Source organism: Colossoma macropomum, unplaced genomic scaffold (genome assembly GCF_904425465.1).
Source record: "Colossoma macropomum unplaced genomic scaffold, Colossoma_macropomum, whole genome shotgun sequence".
Lineage (NCBI taxonomy): Eukaryota > Metazoa > Chordata > Actinopteri > Characiformes > Serrasalmidae > Colossoma > Colossoma macropomum.
The window spans coordinates 32865242-32884077 of NW_023494807.1; the positions used below are offsets into that span (position 1 = coordinate 32865242).

General features: G+C 40.6%; 1 protein-coding gene across 1 annotated transcript in view; it reads left to right on the forward strand.

Annotated features, from left to right (window-relative positions):
- Nucleotides 1-18166, forward strand: part of vav3b (vav 3 guanine nucleotide exchange factor b) — a 92594-nt gene extending 74428 nt beyond the window's left edge. The window contains exons 21-28 of the mRNA XM_036556610.1: nt 1129-1194; nt 2683-2717; nt 3747-3863; nt 9692-9779; nt 10806-10902; nt 15191-15271; nt 17254-17402; nt 17629-18166. Coding sequence (XP_036412503.1) covers nt 1129-1194; nt 2683-2717; nt 3747-3863; nt 9692-9779; nt 10806-10902; nt 15191-15271; nt 17254-17402; nt 17629-17670 — 675 coding nt within the window. The 3' untranslated portion in view covers nt 17671-18166. The remainder of the gene's footprint in view (nt 1-1128; nt 1195-2682; nt 2718-3746; nt 3864-9691; nt 9780-10805; nt 10903-15190; nt 15272-17253; nt 17403-17628) is intronic.
- The last annotated feature ends 670 nt before the right edge of the window (nt 18167-18836 follow it).

The following is an 18836-nucleotide window of genomic DNA, read 5'->3' on the forward strand; positions in this document are numbered from 1 at the left end:
ACGATAGCTCATCTGCTGCTGCACAGTTTGTGTTGGTCATCCTCTAGTCCTTCATCAGTGGTCACAGGACGCTGCCCACAGGACGCTGTTGGCTGGATATTTTTGGTTGGTGGACTATTCTCAGTCCAGCAGCGACACTGAGGTGTTTAAAAGCCCCAGCAGCACTGCTGTGTCTGATCCACTCAGACCAGCACAACAGCAGGTATTGGATGATACCTGCAGATAATACTGGGCTTCCTCGAGGGGAGGGCAGGAAATGGAGAAACAAACACACTGACACACATAAAATCACTTAAATATCACATATCATTTTCTCAGGTGCCTGAAAGTTTTGCCCAGTACTGAGTGTATTCAGGAATGACACAGAAATAGAAAACTGAGCAGAAATGTGTAGAATTACTCGTAATTACTTCAGATTGCGTTCCACTGATTTACATTAAAATGCGTAACATGCATAGTGTTTTAGGTCTTGGGGACGACTTTGTATTTATATTTTTACCTCATTGGAAAAACACCAGCTGCTGTTTAGACTGTGTGGGCCAATATAAACAATAAATAAGTAATAACATATTTAAAAATCTTGTTAAATTAATATACTTTGAAGAACGCGTTTTACTTCTCCTATAAATTTTGCTACGACAATCACAATATATCTGTATATACTGTAAATATGTGTATATATGTGTATGTGTATATAAATGCAGGTCTTCAGTCGAGTGAGAAATGATCCCATTGGGAAAAACAGCATTAGCACATGAGCACAAAGACGCTTCAGCTTTGTCAGCATTGCACTGAGCTTTTTACTGAAATTGATAAACGCCAAAAACTGCAATATTTAACAAACATCTTCTGTTATTTTCAGCATGTTGTCATGATTGGCATGCTAACGCTAACGCTAACGCTAACGCCAATGATTATTCAGTGCTGAAGGCTGCTGTGTGGGTTGTGGCTGAGGGGCAGGTTTGAGCCGTAATTAACCGGGGCTGTGAATGCGATGCGCTGCTTGTTGGGAGCTAATTGTCTTTGGATTTATTAAAGCGAAAGGTGGGGGGTTTGCGGGGGGGGGCGGGATAATGGGGTGGGCTTCAAGGCAGATATAATGCAATTAACACTTCTGTGCCGTGCCAGGGCAAAATCCCGACGACGAGAGAGGTTGGCTTCTTTCCCAGCAACGCAGTCAGGCCCTGCCCGTGTGTAAGTACACATGCATATTCAGTAGTTTGGGCTTTTTTTCAGGCAGGCTAATCGCTAACTGATAAGCTCCAGGCTAATCACATGCTAATAGAGGCCCGATAAGAGCGGTGCTCTCGCCGAGACTGTGAAAGCACAAAGCTTTCAGAGATCTGATCTGCCGTTCGGGTTCAGATCAGCACCCGCATCCCTGTTTTGGTGCTCTAAAACAAATCTGTATCTGTATAATCTCTATTATGAGTGCCTTTGTTGCTGTTGATGTACGATAGTTTGACGTTTGATGGTGATGTAGGGTTGCTAACCCGAGCATCGGCCTCAGGACTGAAACAATTCGATTAAAAATTCAGTCCTTAAAATTTTTTAGTGGATTTTTTGTAAAGAAATCAGAACTAAATGCAACAAAATAAGAAAAATCTAGAAGTTGGCAACATTAAAGGGCCCATATGGTGGAAAACGTTTCAAAGTGTTCACTCTCCAGTCTATACATATAAACAAAACTGCAAAAACAGCCTGTTTTAAATTCAATATTTCTGTGATGTCACAAAGAGCCAACCCATTTTCATATAGCACATCAGCCCATTTAGCCTACAGCAGTTTAGCCACGCCCATTCACACTGAAGTTATATAGTGTTCCAGCTGTGAGAGATGTTTGAATGAGTCACAGCCAATCAGACCAGAGCTCATTTGCATGTAACAGTATTAAAGGTGCAGTCTGTTTAATACTAAGCGGTAAAACGAGGTTGGAAATGGCTGGAGAAATTAATTATGACCATATTTTTTGTGAATAAAGCCACATAGATGTTATAAGTGGACAAATAAAATACAATAAATGCAAGAAAAAATGTAGGATATGGGTCCTTTAATGACATATGTTATAATAAAAGAAATACTCCAGCAACTTTCAACATAATGTGCTATCTACTGTATTTGCAGTGTACATACAATCAGCACAGACAGTCATTTAGATGCGTTTACTTTAGGGCTGCTATTTTGATAGTTGACTATTATTGTGCATTAATTGACCTATAATTGATTTATTGTCTTAAATGAGTCTGTAAATTCTGAGATGGTTGAAGGATTATGATAAGATTATTCAATTTATTTCAAGCCTTTTTTTCTCATTATATTATTCTTAAAACAGACATATTGATTTATAATATATTGAGATCATTTCACTTAATAAAATTGCCTAAAACACAAAAAATTGCTAGAATTCGCTAGAAGAAGGTAAATAATCTGATAATATGCTTACAGCAGTCCCAACATGAGAAATATTATATGTACTGACTACATTTAAGATAATTTCACCTGACAAGATACCGTTATTTGCAGTATGTGCTGAAGTTTCTGGTCATAGTATTCAGTCATATGTTACAGATACAGTAGATTGAGATTAAGTTCTTATTGACAATATATTCCTTTAAGATTAACACTGCACTGTGGTTTATAACCTGGCTACACATTTAAACTCTGATTTTTGCCGTCCTTCAGGTCCCCAGACCGGTCGACTACTCTTCACAGCTCTGGTGAGGACTTCATATTCATCAATTAAACACTAAAACATGATTAATAATAATTAACAGTAATGAAGTGATGCTCCAGTTTCAGTCTGAACAGACTGTGATTGTGTTGACTCAGTAGAGATGATCAAAAATCAACTGGTTGTCATTTTTTAATAAAATGAGCCGTGAGCCATTACACTGTGGAATCAAGTGAAGTCAAGTCAGGCTTGATTGTCATTCCAGCTCTATACAAGTACACAGTGAAACCAAACAACCTTCCTCCAGGACCAACACAGGAACACAAGTGCAAGACAATACAATAAACACAGTGCAGACAATACAGTACAATAAATAACTACGAAAGACTTACAATAAATACAAAACAGTGCACAGGCAGCAGACGGTACTGCCTTATCTGTAGCAGGGTCTGGTGGTGGTAAACAAAAGTTGTGTTGGTTTCCATGTACTTACGTAGGGAAGAACACGAAACTTAAACTAGTAAAATGGAAATAGCACATCTGCGGACCCGCAGAGACCGCTGCTCGCCATGACTACAACACAAATATGGACATTTTATTTACTATCCAGAACCACCAGTGAACCTACACGAGTCTTCTGAGTTTATATGGAATCTTGATGATGGAAAATAGTGGAAAATCTGAAATAATAAGTTTTCTTTGGGGACTATTTTGCCTCACAGCGCCCTGCATGTATCCCTCCACCATGAATGGAGTTTAAGTTCTCAAAACTATCATAAAACAGTGTCTCAGTCATCAGGCAGTGAATTCATAACCATTTCATGTAGTAACTTTCTGTGAGGGAGCTTTTAGAGGTGGACGTCTGGTTCCTATCACCACCACTGTGAACAGTTCTGACTCTGTAGGTTTATCCAGAACAGAGCGTTTCACACCAAACCGCTCTGAACCGCTCTGAACCACTCTGAACCGCTCTGAACCGCTCTGTTTACATCTCAACCATTTAATTATGCAGAAATGTTGAAGAATCTGTTTAATTGTATAAACTGAGTGTGTATGTACTTATATGCATGTGCAGGTTTGCAGGGCTGATGGAGCGTCACCACGCGGAGGCGGAGCTGATGGAGAGAGAGAACAGCACCTACCTGATCAGACACCGCAGCCGAGAGTGCAGTGAATACGCCATCAGCATCAAGTAAGATCTGTCTGTAGTGTAGATCACTGAATACTGAAGTCTGGATTCATCATCATTTTACTCTTCTATTTAAAGGGCCCATATCATGGAAAGCAATGCTGAGTGAGAGAGTTTGAGGTAGTATGTAAACATTAATAAAGTTCCATTCGTTCCCCTGTACATATAATCCATACATGGAACCTAAACAGCACGTTTTGAATTCACCATGTCTGTGATGTCATAAACATGAATTAATTTGCATATGCCCATTCAGCCCCACGCAATCCGACTACAGCAGTTTAGCCCCACCCATTCACCCCACAGCAGTTTAGCCCCACCCATTCAGCCTACAGCAGTTTAGCCCTGCCCATTCAGCCTAGAGCAGTTTAGCCACACCCATTCAGCCTTCAGCACTATAGCCCCCCAGTTAGCCTACAGCAGTTTGGCTTTGCCCATTCAGGCTACAGCAGTTTGGCTTTGCCCATTCAGCCTACAGCAGTTTGGCTTTGCCCATTCAGTCTACAGCTGTTTAGCCCCACCCATTCAGCCTTCTGCCCATTCAGTCTATAGCAGTTTAGCCCCACCCATTCAGCCTACAGCTGTTTAGCCCCACCCATTCAGCCTTCTGCCCATTCAGTCTACAGCAGTTTAGCCCCACCCGTTCAGCCTTCTGCCCATTCAGCCTACAGCAATTTAGCCCCGCCCATCCTAGCTGAAGTTATAAGGAGTGTTTCAGCTCGGACTGCTTTCAGAATGAGTTCCCTGCTGTATGACGGGTTCAGTTTGCACCTTTTCTGTTTGTTTCCATGTCAAAAAGTGAGCAGAACATGAACAAAAACGTTCAGGATGTTGTTTCTGTCCCTAAAACAATAACTGCACTGTCAGTGTGCTGTGAGTCAGAAATAATTCATACAAAATTACAGCATGATCTCATTATTTCTGGTGATAACTGAAATTCTGAAGGTTAAAACTGATTCTGATTCATAAATGCAGTTGGGACTCGGTGTTATAGCGCACTGTAAAGCTCAGAGCGAGTGAATGCATTATGCATTGCTCTGTTTGCACACAGCTGAGAGTGAAGCGTGTTAGGTTTAATGGAGTGTGCACCCACGCTGTGTAAGTTACACTCTTTATTCCCTGACGCTCTGTATGATCTGCACTCTTTATTCTCTGATCTGTAGTGCGGTACACGCTTTACTCCCTCCTGCAGTGCACTGTGGTGAAGATGCGGAAAGCTGTAGACGGTCAGAAGCTCTGCGTTTGGCCTGGCTGACCTCAGCCGTGACCTTTATACTTTTCGTCCTGTTTTGCCTTGTTTTTATTTTGCTCTGTTTGGGCAGGTTGTCATAGGAATGTATGGAACATAACATTTATAACATACGGATACTCTGGCCTTCGAATGTTTGAGGACACATAGGCTGTGTTCGAAATAGCATACTGTGTACTGTACACTGCATAGAGCTCCAGTGTGTACTGCATATTGCACGCTGCGCTTCATCAGTAGTGTACAGTTCAGTATCCAGGAAACGACACAAGCCTTCTACTGTACTACTGGAATGGGGCGCGACTAGATGTAAACATCAGGGACTGAGCCAATCAGACCATCTCAACTCTGCCAAAAATGACACCTTAGGGAGTGAAAACATCTTAAATATAGTCAATATATCTGATATTTCACATTATGAGATTGATGTTGGCATATTATAAGATTATTTAACCTATTTTTAGACATTTTATACTTGTTTTAAGTAATTTTATCCAGTAAAAGTGTCTTATTCCATTGGCAAATGACAAAAAGTTAAAAAATCTTATTGTATTCTCGCAACAATCTCCTAATGAGAAATATTAGATATATATTAGATCTAAGATTTTTTTACTTGCTAAGAGATCAATTTTTGCAGTGAATACCCGCCTTGTTTTCCTCAGCCCTCCAATCACTGGGAATTCCCACAACTCTCCCAATTACTCTGGCATCGGTAGAGACTCTTTAGAGATGTCTTTACAGTGGAGGTGATGGGAACCAGGGGTCGCCATGACTACAACACAAATATAGACATTTTATTTACTATCCAGAACCACCAGTGAACCTACACGAGTCTTCTGAGTTTATATGGAATGTTGATGATGGAAAATAGTGGAAAATCTGAAATAATAAGTTTTCTTTGGGGACTATTTTGCCTCACAGCGCCCTGCATGTATCCCTCCACCATGAATGGAGTTTAGGTTCTCTAAACTATCATAAAACAGTGTCTCAGTCATCAGGCAGTGAATATATAACCATTTCATGTAGTAACTTTCTGTGAGGGAGCTTTTAGAGGTGGACGTCTGGTTCCTATCACCACCACTGTGAACAGTTCTGACTCTGTAAGTTTATCTAGAACGGAGCGTTTCACACCAAACCACTCTGAACCACTCTGTTTACATCTTAACTATTTAATTATGCAGAAATGCAGCCCTTCAATCACTGCTTAGCAACCGTTGCTACCTGCTTTTCAGCGTGTATGTTCATATTTTAGTCGAGAGCTGAGCCTGTTTGACTCGTACACCCCATACAAGGCTGAGGGCAGAGCATTGTTTTCTACCAAATCTCCAAAGCCACAAATAAACTTTTAAAATGTCAGCTTTGGATAGATCTGTGTTAAACCTGTGTGGTTTACAAACACACCTGTTTTCTGTTTTAATTTCCATTACACTCTCCATTAATATGAGCTACACTGTTAGAAATAAAGGTTCTGTTCAGGTACATTTTTCGTTCATCGAGGTACAAACAGTGTAAATGTTCCTCAAAGCTCCAACAGTGGTTTTAAGGTCTGATTGTGAACCTTAAATAAGTGTTTCCAGGTGAAAAGTTCGTATTTGTACCTTTTCATAACCGAATGTTTTAAACAGAACAGTAAAATAAAAGCCTGGAGACGAGACGGGGTGTGTGGAGTCAGTACAGCTTAGAACATATCATTTCAGTGGATTATGGTTCAGTTATGTTCCCTGACTAAAGGTACTGAGATGGACCCTTGAGGGTTCCACCCCAGTGACAAGAGGGGAATTGACCCAGTGACAGTCCAGTACCTTTATTTCTAAAGTGTAGTCTGACTGAATAATAAGAGTGTGACTCCACACAGGAGCCTGGAAAGCTGATGCTGAGTGGATTATTTGGCTGAGTTACTGTTTTATCCATGTTAAGCAGAAAGTCAGCTTTTAAATAGACAAAGCAAACCCACCTCAGGACCAGCAGAAAGAGCTGGTGTGGCTTCAGTGCAGCAGCATTTGGGCAAGCGTCTTTAATTTCGCTGTTATTAATGTATAGAAAGGCGGAATCCAAAGCTATTAAAAATATTCAGGCAGTTATGTCAGTGGTTACATCAGAGAACTTGCAGTGAGGAGAATTGCCGCTCTGTAATGTCTTCTAGGTTTCTCAAACGCTAGAGGGCGCTCCTGAGGTACTACATTACAGAGTGGCAATTCTCCTAATGACAAGTTCTCTGATATAACCACTGACATAACCACCAAAATGAAAGGGTTAATATGGAGCATTTGAGCAAAATTTTAGTTTATAAATGCGTAAACATTTTTAATATAGTCCAGCATCCTCAACACCACTGAATGTGTTTGATTACTTCAGAAAATGATCAACCAGCTTCTAAGACTGAACTTTGGAGGTGTGTCTGCAGATTCTTTGAGGAGCTGAAAGTGAGTCTCCTGAAAAGAATGGAAGCTGGAATAAAGGGAAAGAGTCACACACTAAACACTCACACAGCTGAGATTAGAGGCTTCTGTGTCATTTTCTGTTAAACGTGTTTTCTGAAAAATGAATAACTTCTGGCTGATTTTGTCTGGAATTTACATCTCTGACTTCTGCATTGAAGCTTCTAAAGGAACTACAGACTTTTGAAACTTTTGATGGGCGCATATGTTGCCCTGTTTTGAATGTTGTGAAAAATGAGGACACATTTCTCAGTGTGAATGAGTTTCATCCCTTCATGCTTTTCGCTGTTTGTCTGCTGGTCCTCATCTGCTCGGTCTCGGATGGCAGGAATAATTGTGTTTGATTGATTTTGGTGAAAAAGTGAAACTCATTGCCACCAGCTCTGATCCACTCGTGTTTTGGAAAAACAATAATAGGCGCTATTGGATAAATTGGATAAACAAACAGAAGCAGCAGGTGGCCAAATACATCTGGCATTTTACCGACAACCGGAATAAATGACCTGTTATTATTTGTTGTTTTGAAGAGTGCAGATGGTCCTGAAGCAGATGGAGATAATGTAGCTTCAAATACTCAGACTTTTTTCTACTCTAGGTTTGGTTTAGTGGCACGAAGTTCAAATATTTCAACAGTGGAGGGGTGAGGGAATCAGCGTGGTCTGCACTGTTTGTACGTAGCGTTATCTGCATTTGCTTGCATGCCAGTATAACAGTAATGACAAAACTAATACCTTAAAAAGAATTTCACCTGGTATACCAGATGAACCAGTATATCATCCACTACTATTGTCAGTAAAGAGCATGGCCGAAAAACCAATACTGAAAGATCTTCAACCCCTCAGACAGCACTGCATTAAAAACGAACATGCTTCTGTGATGAATGTCACCACATGGGCTCAGGAATACTTAAGAAAACCCTAGTCAGTAAACACAGTTCACTACATCTACAAATGCAAGTTTAGACTTTACTATGCAAGGATGAAGCTAGTTATCAACATTATCCAGAAACACCGCCGACTTCTCTGGGCTTGGACAGAAATGGACTGATGCTCAGTGGAAACATGTATTGTTGTTTGATGAGTCAAACTTTCAGATTGTTTATGGAAATAATGGACATTTGGTTCTCCAGGCCAAAGAAGAAAAGAACCATCCAAATTGTTACCAACATAAAGTCCAGATTTCTTTAGAATGAGTTTTGTGATCACAAGGGTGCAGAAAAGTGTTATAAAGTATTAATTACCAGTGCCACATCACATTTATCATTTGATATGATCACCACTACTGAACAGCAAAGGCATGAGCAGAGCATTACAGTCGGAACCTGAGTCTAAATTTGACAGTGAATCAAAATAAGAATCACAAACAGAATCAGAATCAAACTATGAATTATAGAATTATAATTAGAATCACAATCAGAATCAGAAACTACAAATGCAAGTGTAGACTTTGCTCTGCAAGAACAAAGCTATATGTCAACAACATCCAGAAACGCTGCCGATTTCTCTGGGCTCAACCTCATCTGATATGGACTAATGCTCAGTGGAAACATATATCATGGTCTGTTGTGTTCTCTGAATCAAAGAAGAAAAGGACCATCCAGATTGTTACCAATGTAAAGTTCTAAATCCAGCATCTGTCATGAGGTGGGGGGTTGTTAGTGGGGAAACTGCACCTATGTGAAAACACCATTAACGCTTAGGGATACATATACATTTTAAAGCTGCCCTCTAGACGACGTCTTTTTCAGGGACATCCCTACTTTCAGCAAGACAACACCAAGAAACAATCAAGTTAATTAGTTGAAACATTACATATCTTGTCTTTGTACTGTTTTCAATTGAATATAGGTCTGATTTTACATACATTTTTCCTACTGTGCCAACTTTTCTGGAATTGGGTTTGTATAACAATGGTTCTTTAAGGAACCATCCATTGAAAGGGAGCCAAAAGTGGCTAATCTCTGGCTTTGCCATATATAAACATTCTTTGCATATCAAAATAAATGCAACTGCAGCATCGATCATGTTAGTAAAGGAAAAGAGTAGATTAAAAAGCAGAATAAGCCTTTTTTGGGCCCTGAATTATTGGAGGACACTGTCCACTGTAGTGACCCAGAGCAGGTGAGCTAACAGTCTTCTCCTCTCCAGGTACAACAATGAAGTGAAGCACATTAAGATCCTGACCAGAGACGGCTGTTTCTACATCGCGGAGAGCAGGACCTTTAAGACTGTACTGGTGAGAGAGTTTGATTTGTGCTGCGTCTTTATTCACCGATAGTGTAGGGCAGGTTTCGTGATCAAAGGTTACAAGGCTGCAGAAAAGTGTTATAAAGTATTAATTACCAGTATCACATTTACCATTTGATGTGATCACCACTGCTGTACTGGAGAGGCATGAACAGAGCATTAGAATCAAAATCTGAGTCTAAATTTGATGGTGAATCAGAATAAGAATCACAATCAGAATCTAAGTATGAATCAGAGTTATAATAAGAGGAGAAGATGGATAAACTTAAATTTAAATGATGATGAGGGGAAGAGAGAGAGAGAAGAGAAAATAGAGAAAGAAGAAATGGAGAGAATATAGAGAGAGGAGCGATAAGCGAGAATAAAGAGAGAAGAGAATAGAGACAGAATAAGAATCACAGTCACAATCTATTAGATTCACAGTAAGAATCTAACTATAATTCTGAATCAATCGCAATCAAAATCAGAATTACATCAGAATCACAGTCAGAATCAGAATCAATCAGAATCAGAATCACATTCGGTGTCAGTGTCAGAATTAGTGTCACAATCAGAATCAGAATCAGTCAGAGTCAGAATCAGAATCAAAATCAGATTCAGAATCACAGTCAGAATCAGAATCAGAGTCAGTCAGAATCAGTGTCAGAATCAGCATCAGATTCAGAGTCACACTCAGAATCAGAACAGTCAAAATCAGTCACAGTCAGAATCAGAGTCACAGAATCAGTCAGAATCACAGTTAGAGTCACAGTCAAAATCAGAGTCAGAATCAGAGTCACAGTCAGAATCAGATTTAGTCATAGAGTCAATGTCAGAATCAGAATCAGGATCTGAATCACAGTCAGAGTCAGAATCAGCATTAGAATCACAGTCAGAGTCAGAGTCACAGTCAAAATCAGTCACAATCAGAATCAGAGTCACAGAATCAGAGTCACAGTCAGAGTCAGTGTCAGAATAAAAACATAATGAAATAAATTCAGTTTAATGAGTGATTAAGGTGCTGTTTGCCGTTCAGGGTCTGGTGGAGTACTACAAGCACCACTCACTCAGAGAAGGGTTCCGCAGTCTGGACACGACACTGAAGGTTCCCTACAGAGCTCTGGGCAGAGACTGTATTCACACAGACAACACCACCACAGGTCAGTGACTCCGTCTGCTTTTAGCAGCCTGTTGTTTCCTTTTGGAGTATCGATCCATTAAAACACTGATATTAACGGTTTATATTAATCAGTCATTTCAATATCTGTGTTTTAATAAAGCTAAATGAGCAGTGTGCTCGATAAAGTGGCCAGCAGAGATAAAATACTGCTGTGTGTTTTGGCTTAATGTGAAAACACACACACACACACACACACACACACACACACACACACACACACACACACACACCACACACACACACACACACACACACACACACACACACCACACACACACACACACACAGTCATCATCATCGTTCTTCTCCTGTGGGCTGATTTAACCTGTTTTATAATAAAGTCAGAACGATGAGCAATGAAAGAGGAGAAGAGGGATAAACTTTAATTTCACTGAACAAACAGAGCATGATGATGAGGGGAGAGAGGGAGAGAGAGAGAGAGAGAGAATAGAGGAGAGAGAAGAAATGGAGAGAATATAGAGAGAGGAGCAATAAGCGAAAATAAAGAGAGGAGAGAATAGAGACAGACATGAGAGACTGACAGAGAGAAAGACAGAGATCAAAGAGAGAGAGAAGAGATAGAATATAAAGAGAGAAGAGAATAGAGAGGGACAGAAGAGAGACTATAGAGAGGCATGAGAGAGAATAGGGAGAGGAGAGAAGAGAGAGAAAAGAGAGACGGAAGAGAGAATAGAGAGAGAAAAGAGGAGAGAGAACATAGAGAGTGGATAGAGAGAGGAAAGAGAATCGAGAGAAAAGAAATGAAGAGAAAATGAGAGACAATAGAAGAGAGAATAAAGAGTGGATAGAATAGATAGAGACATGAAAGAGAGACTAACAGAGAGATTAAAGTGAGAGAAGAGAGAATATAGAGAGAGCCAGAAGAGAGAGAGAATATAGAGAGAAGAGAATAGAGAAGAAATAGAGAGAGAAAAGAGCAACATAAGAGAGAGACACAGAGAGAAAGCTGTGAGAGAAATTAGAGAGAGAATAGAATAGAGACAGAAGAGAGAGAATAGAGAGAGGAGAGAAAAGAGAATAGAGAGAGAACAGAGAGCAACATAAGAGAGGGACTAATAGAGGGAGATAGATGAGAAGAATAGACTGAGAAATGAGAGAGAGTGATAGAGAGTGTACAGGTGAGTGAGTGGATGTGCATTTGGGGATTTTTTTGTTGTTTTTTGTTCTTTTGTCCCTCTTCTCTCTCCATCCTCTGTGCGTGGTGTTACATTAAAGCCATCACTCAGAGCTCCACCCCAACAGCCCTCCTCGCCCCCCAGCCGAACTCTCCGGCGGCTCCCGGGCCTCCAGACCCACAGACAGACAGACAGACCGGCGGCTCTGCAGACGCTGCGGTCTGTAAACACGTTCAGACACAAAGGAAAACATCTGCAGCGTGTTTGATAAGCGCGGCAGAAACTTCCAGAACAGATTCAGATACACAAACACAGCCGGCACGTCTGATCCGAACCCTCACGCCGCGCCATACATACCTCCACACCTAACCGAGGGAACGCAGCCGCTGCGTCCACTACCAATTACACACAACGCAGGTGTTTATTTTGCTTCTTTTTTGTGGCCGACAATGAATCAGCAAAAAAAAACAACAACAAAAAAAAACGAATAATAAAACGTCAGCAGCGCTGGTTTCCCCCAGAGGAGGGAGCATATTGTGAATTTGACATTTGCTGGTTTGCGTGTCTGGACGCTCAGATGTTTTTGTTCTGTGCAGCTGCTGCTCTGACAGGCCCTCACACACACTCCAACACACTCCAACACACTCCCACAGTCAGATCTGTCAGAACACCAGCCCAAAGGTGCATTAGACACTACGCTGGCTGTAAAGAAAGTGATCCAACAACAGCATTACTGTCATAAAAGTTCACATCCAGCAGAGAAATGAACTCAAGTTAAAGGGGAATTCCAGCCAATTTTTTTTAAAAATCTGCAGAATTTAATAGTCGAGATGTAAACAAAGTCATTCAGCGTGATTTGGTGTGAAATAGTTCGCTATCCAAAACCACCAGTGAACCTACACCTGTCTAATTTAATACTGCAGTCACTACTGGATCCACTGTTTAAATATAAAGATAGTAAAATAAGGCAAGGAATGGATTGGTGCTGTAATCTAAATGCTGCTGTTGTTAATTTACAGAAATAGAATGTAAATTTACAAAAACAAATGTTCTTATAGAAATAGACACTTCTATTTATTTTAATGGTTGTTATATAATTATTATTATGGTAAAAGACTATGTATCTCTCTACCTCTCGCTCTCTCTCTCTCTCTCACTATATATATATATATATAAATATATATATATATATATATATATATATGAAACATTATTGTTTATTATTACATTATACAACTCCGTTTCCAAAAAAGATGGGACGCTGTACAAAATATAAATAAAAACAAAATGCAATTTTGGAAAATATTTGCCCGGATTTTGAATTTAATGCAACACATTTCAGTAAAGTTGGGACAGAGGCAATAAAAACTGATAGATTCGTGTAATAAAAAAACACCTGGTGGTTGATTGACAACAGGTCAGTAACATGATTGGGTATAAAAAAGAGCATCTCAGAGAGGCGGAGTCTTTCAGAAGTAAAGATGAGGAGGGGTTCACCACTCTGTGAAAGACTGCACCATTAAATAGTGCAACAATTCAAGAATAACGTTTCTCAACATAAAACAGCAAAGAACTTCTGTTTTTCATCATCTACGGTACAAAATATTATTAAAAGATTCAGAGAATCTGGAGAAATCTTTGTATGTAAGGGACAAGGCCGAAAACCAGTATTTGCTGGCCGTGATCTTTGGGTCCTCAGGTAGCACTGCATTAAAAACAGACATGATTCTGTAGTGGAAATCACTGCATGGGCTCAGAAACACTTCTGAAAACCACTGTCTGTGAAAACAGTTCATCACTGCATCCATAAATACAAGTTAAAACTCTAAAACACAAAGAAGAAACCGAATATGAACAGGATCCAGAAATGCTGCCACATTCTCATGAAAACTGAAAAGAGGGGGTCAGAGGTTTTTATAAACGAGGCTTTGAAACTCAAAACTTAGACTAAACACCATGAATATGTATTTAAACCTGTGGAATTGAGCTGAACTCCTCAGCTTTCCTCTCTTCAGCCTGACGTGCAGCACTCAGTAGCTGCCAAATCAGCTTCTCATTAGGAGAGTCAGAGAAAGATGATCTGATCAGTTAAATTTGCAGAAGCTTTTGTGATAATTTGGGCCACGAAATGCAAAAGTGTGTGAATCCCTGATGCAGAGAAAGGACTGTTCTCTTCTGTTTATTCTGGTTTTGTTGATGTTCAGTAATAATTCAGTTTTCAGTTCCCTCATACCCCAAGACAAGTCCAAATGAGGTCGAGACAGAGGCCGCTAGGTTATGGTCTCGAGACCATGGTTTTGGGCTGGTCAGAGTCCAGACTAAACCATATAGAGAATATTTGGTCTCACATTAAACTCAAACTAGCTCAGCAGTGTTTTTCAGCTGTTTGAAGCCATCAGTGCTGAGTGGATCAGTACTGACTCTCCTTTCTCTAAAAGGCTACGTTCACACTGCAGGTAAAAGTGGCCCAAATCTGATTTTCTCACCAAATCCGATTTTTTTGTTTGGCTGTTCAGATTATCTTTTAAATGTGATCTTAAATGTGATCAGTCTGAACAGATCAGCTCCTAAACTGAGCCGCATGCGCAAAAGAACGGAGTGTCACATATTGTTGCAGATCGGATACGTATCGGATTTCAGTACCACATATGAAAGCGTCTTAAATCAGAATTGAAAATGTCAGATTCAGTGTGTTTATCTGTTCACACTGACACACATCTGTGTCACACATGAAGAAAAAGATCAGATTTGGGCCACTTTTACCTGCTGTGTGAACAAAGCCTAAGACTGTCTTACATTCAAAGTAGCCAAAGAGAAAATCTCTCCCATATTAATTTACTGCAGCTGTTTGTTTAACGATTTATTGTTAAGATCAGTAAAATAACAAAGTTTTTTTCATTTTTGGCTCTGCTAATTTATAATTTTTTTATTTTTTTTTATGAGAATGTATTTTATATATGCCACTTTTACGTCTGTGAAAACTGAGTTTTTCCTATTTCAGTTCTCTTCTCAGTTTTTCTTCCCAGGCCGTCTAACAGTTTTCCTGCTTTCTGTCTAAAATGCCTTATTTGAAGTTTTTTTCTCTCCTCTGCCACTGCGGTAAAGCTCCCGCGCTCTGCGGCTTTACTGCTCTGTCTCCCAGCAGCACCGGCTTTATCCCTCCGTCCACTTCACCTTTCTGGTCAGGTACGGCTAGAGTTAGCATTACCGTTAGCCTTTCCTCTTTGTGTACCCTACAACCTGCCTTCCACCGATTTTTCATAAATCCGCCATAATCCAGTGTGTGAGATGTAAACAGAGTGATTCAGAGTGGTTTGGTGTGAAATGGTCCAGATGTCTTTACAGTGGCGGTGATAGGAACCAGGGGTCGCCATGACTACAAATATAGACATTTTATTTACTATCCAGAACCACCAGTGAACCTACACGAGTCTTCTGAGTTTATATGGAATGTTGATGATGGAAAATAGTGGAAAATCTGAAATAATACGTTTTCTTTGGGGACTATTTTGCCTCACAGCGCCCTGCATGTATCCCTCCACCATGAATGGAGTTTAAGTTCTCAAAACTATCATAAAACAGTGTCTCAGTCATCAGGCAGTGAATTCATAACCACTTCATGTAGGAACTTTCTGTGAGGGAGCTTTTAGAGGTGGACGTCTGGTTCCTATCACCACCACTGTGAACAGTTCTGACTCAGCAAGTTTCTCTAGAACAGAGCGTTTTACACCAAACCACTCTGAATGACTCTGTTTACATCTTTATTATTGAATTATGTAGACATTTTGAAAAAGTGGTGGGATTCCCATTTTCGCTCTACCTCTGTGTGTGTATTTATCGCTTTGTGGGTACCAACCCCCTCCCACGATAATGACAACATTCACTAGAAGAAAAAAATGCTTTTTCCCCTCAAAAGTGCAGCTTTTAGTAGTAAAACAAAAAGGAAAAAGCTGAATCTGGCTGTTTACTCTTACTGTATGGCTGCGTAGGTGTATTTGTGCAAACAGGTAACGCCATAAAGGACAGTAAGTGTTTGTGTTTAATATTTGTTCATATCTGATCTGTTCTCTCAGTCTACAGTGCCATAAACCTTTATCCTTCCCTTTGTTTTCTCTCTGTTCTCTGCCTTCATCCATCACTAAGGCCAGAAATATACCCCCATTCAAGTACGGAAATGCTAATGCTAACATTCCGCTAAAGCACTGCACGCTGTTCACGCTCAGTGAGTCTTCTTATAAATCTCAGAACAAAGGGATCCATGCACAGATTAGGGTGTCTGTAAACACTGCCTTCATTCCAACAGCCACAGCAGCAGCTGAGGTTGAGGAATGTTTGCTGCTTTGCTTGTTGATAGACCCAAAAAAAAGAAACAGCTAAGCAGACGTGGTGTTCATGGCTGCTGAACTGAGCCAAGGAAGAACAGAGAGTTTTCAGTTTCTCTTCTGCAGCCACTGCTTAGGTCAAAACCCACTGTACTTCCCTGTGCTGCAGTGCTCACAACGCAGCTTGCATTGCATTATGAATTTTAGAAAGCATTCGCGTCAAATTTTAGAACACATTTTTTGTGAAATTCTAGAAAATAACAAGCGATTTTATGCAGCTCAAAGTGTGTGCATGGATGAACTTGCGTGGGATGTGTTTCTGGCTTAACTTGCATGAGGTATCTTTCTACCCTAATGCGAGGGGTATCTTTCTAGCCTAAGTTGCATGAGGTATCTTTCTAGCCTAAGTTGCATTGAGTATCTTTCTAGACTAATGCGTGGGATATTTCTCTAGCCTAAGTTGCGTGGGGTATTTTTCTACCTTAATGCATGAGGTATCTTTCTAGTCTAAGTTGCATGGGGTATTTTTCTAGCCTAAGTTGCGTGAGATATCATTCCAGTCTATGTTGTGTGGGGTATTTTTCTAGCCTAAGTTGCATGGGGTATCTTTCTAGCCTAAGTTGCGTGAGATATCATTCTAGTCTAAGTTGTATGAGGTATCATTCTAGCCTAAGTTGCATGAGATATCTTTCTAGTCTAAGTTGCATGAGGTGTCATTCTAGTCTAAGTTGCATGAGGTATCTTTCTAGTCTAAGTTGCGTGATGAATCTTTCTAGCCTAATGCGTGACGTATCATTTTGGCATAAATGTCTTTTTTGTCTGTTCTCTTTCTCTTTGTCTGTCCAGTGTTTTGCCCCCGTGTCGTTGGCATCGCGCTGGCGCGATATGACTTCAGCTCCAGAGACACACGTGAACTCTCTCTGCATGTTGGAGACCTAGTGAAGATTTACACCAAGTATGCTAATGGCTGGTGGAGAGGAGAGGTCAACGGCAGGGTAAGGAACACACACCCTCACCTGATTACACACCAAAATACTCTTTATCTTCTGGAAGTGAAGCCTCGCCTACAGTATCACTTACAATGAATAAGTAGCTTGAGAAAGAGCCTCTTTTCCTTGTTTAGAAAGAGACTGTTATCACCCCACTATATACATATATTTTTAAAAGAATGTGCTTGAAACAGCTTTAATGTGATTAAGCTTGTTTATGTTTGACTTGCAGGTGGGATGGTTCCCCTCCACTTACGTGGAAGAGGAAGAGTGACCATTAGAGCGAGGGGCCGTTACTGCTGCATAAACAATCTGCTGCAGGGATTTTGAACATAACTGTGGCGACTTCAGCACAACACACTGAAGGAGGCAGTTCAATTACATTATTTTGTATGGCACTTTCTACAGACATTGACCCAAAGCAGCTTTGCAGAGATGCGGGTTCAGACTGCAAGTGAGCATCACCAAGAGAGACAGTGTCTCAGCATGAGGAGGAAGAACTGAGAGGAGCCAAGTCTCGAACCTCGTTTCAATTCTGTTTTTAACTTATCTTCACCCTCTTTGACTCACCTCTCACTCCTCAGAAGAGGAGGAGGCGACAGTGAGGAGCGGATTATTTAAATGGAACTCACTCACCCACAGCAGTGAGCCAATCAGCTAGCCATGCAAACTTTGCAATGCAAAATGTTTTTTAAGAAGTCTGAGCATTATGTACATAATATGTGTGAGTAACTGCTTTTTCTGTCTATAAACTTGGAGTAGAACTGAAATGTCCTTCTTTCTGTTCTTGTGAGCCGTGTGGCCTTTAGCATGCTAACGAGCCAGCTAGCAGAGGTGTTGTGTGTCACAGAGGGAGCAGTTTGTCACAAATGGTGCTGCAGTTATATTCAGGAGCCTCAGCTTCTTGTTCGAATTTTCCTGTTCACCTTAAATGGTGCAGCAGTTAGGATATATTCAGATGCCTCAGCTTCCTGTTCAAATTTTCCAGTTCCACCTTAAATGGTGCAGCAGTTAGGCTATATTCAGATGCCTCAGCTTCCTGTTCAAATTTTCCAGTTCAACCTTAAATGGTGCAGCAGTTAGGCTATATTCAGGAGCCTGAGCTTCTTGTACGAATTTTCCAGTTCCACCTTAAATGGTGCAGCAGTTAAATTCATGCACAGAATGGAACTGCTGCTCGATTTAAGGTGGAATGGGGAAATGCGAAAAGGAAGTCATCTTCAGCCTTCAGGAATGTTTGGAAGGTCACCTGAACTCTCTCTCTCTCTCTCTCTCTCTCTCTCTCTCTGTCCAACTCTCTCTCTATCTCTCCCTCTCTCTCTCTCTATCTAACTCTCTCCCCCCTCTCTCTCTCCTCTCTCTCTCTCTCTGTCCAACTCTCTCTCTATCTCTCCCTCTCTCTATCTAACTCCCCCCCCCTCTCTTTCTCTTTCTCTCTAT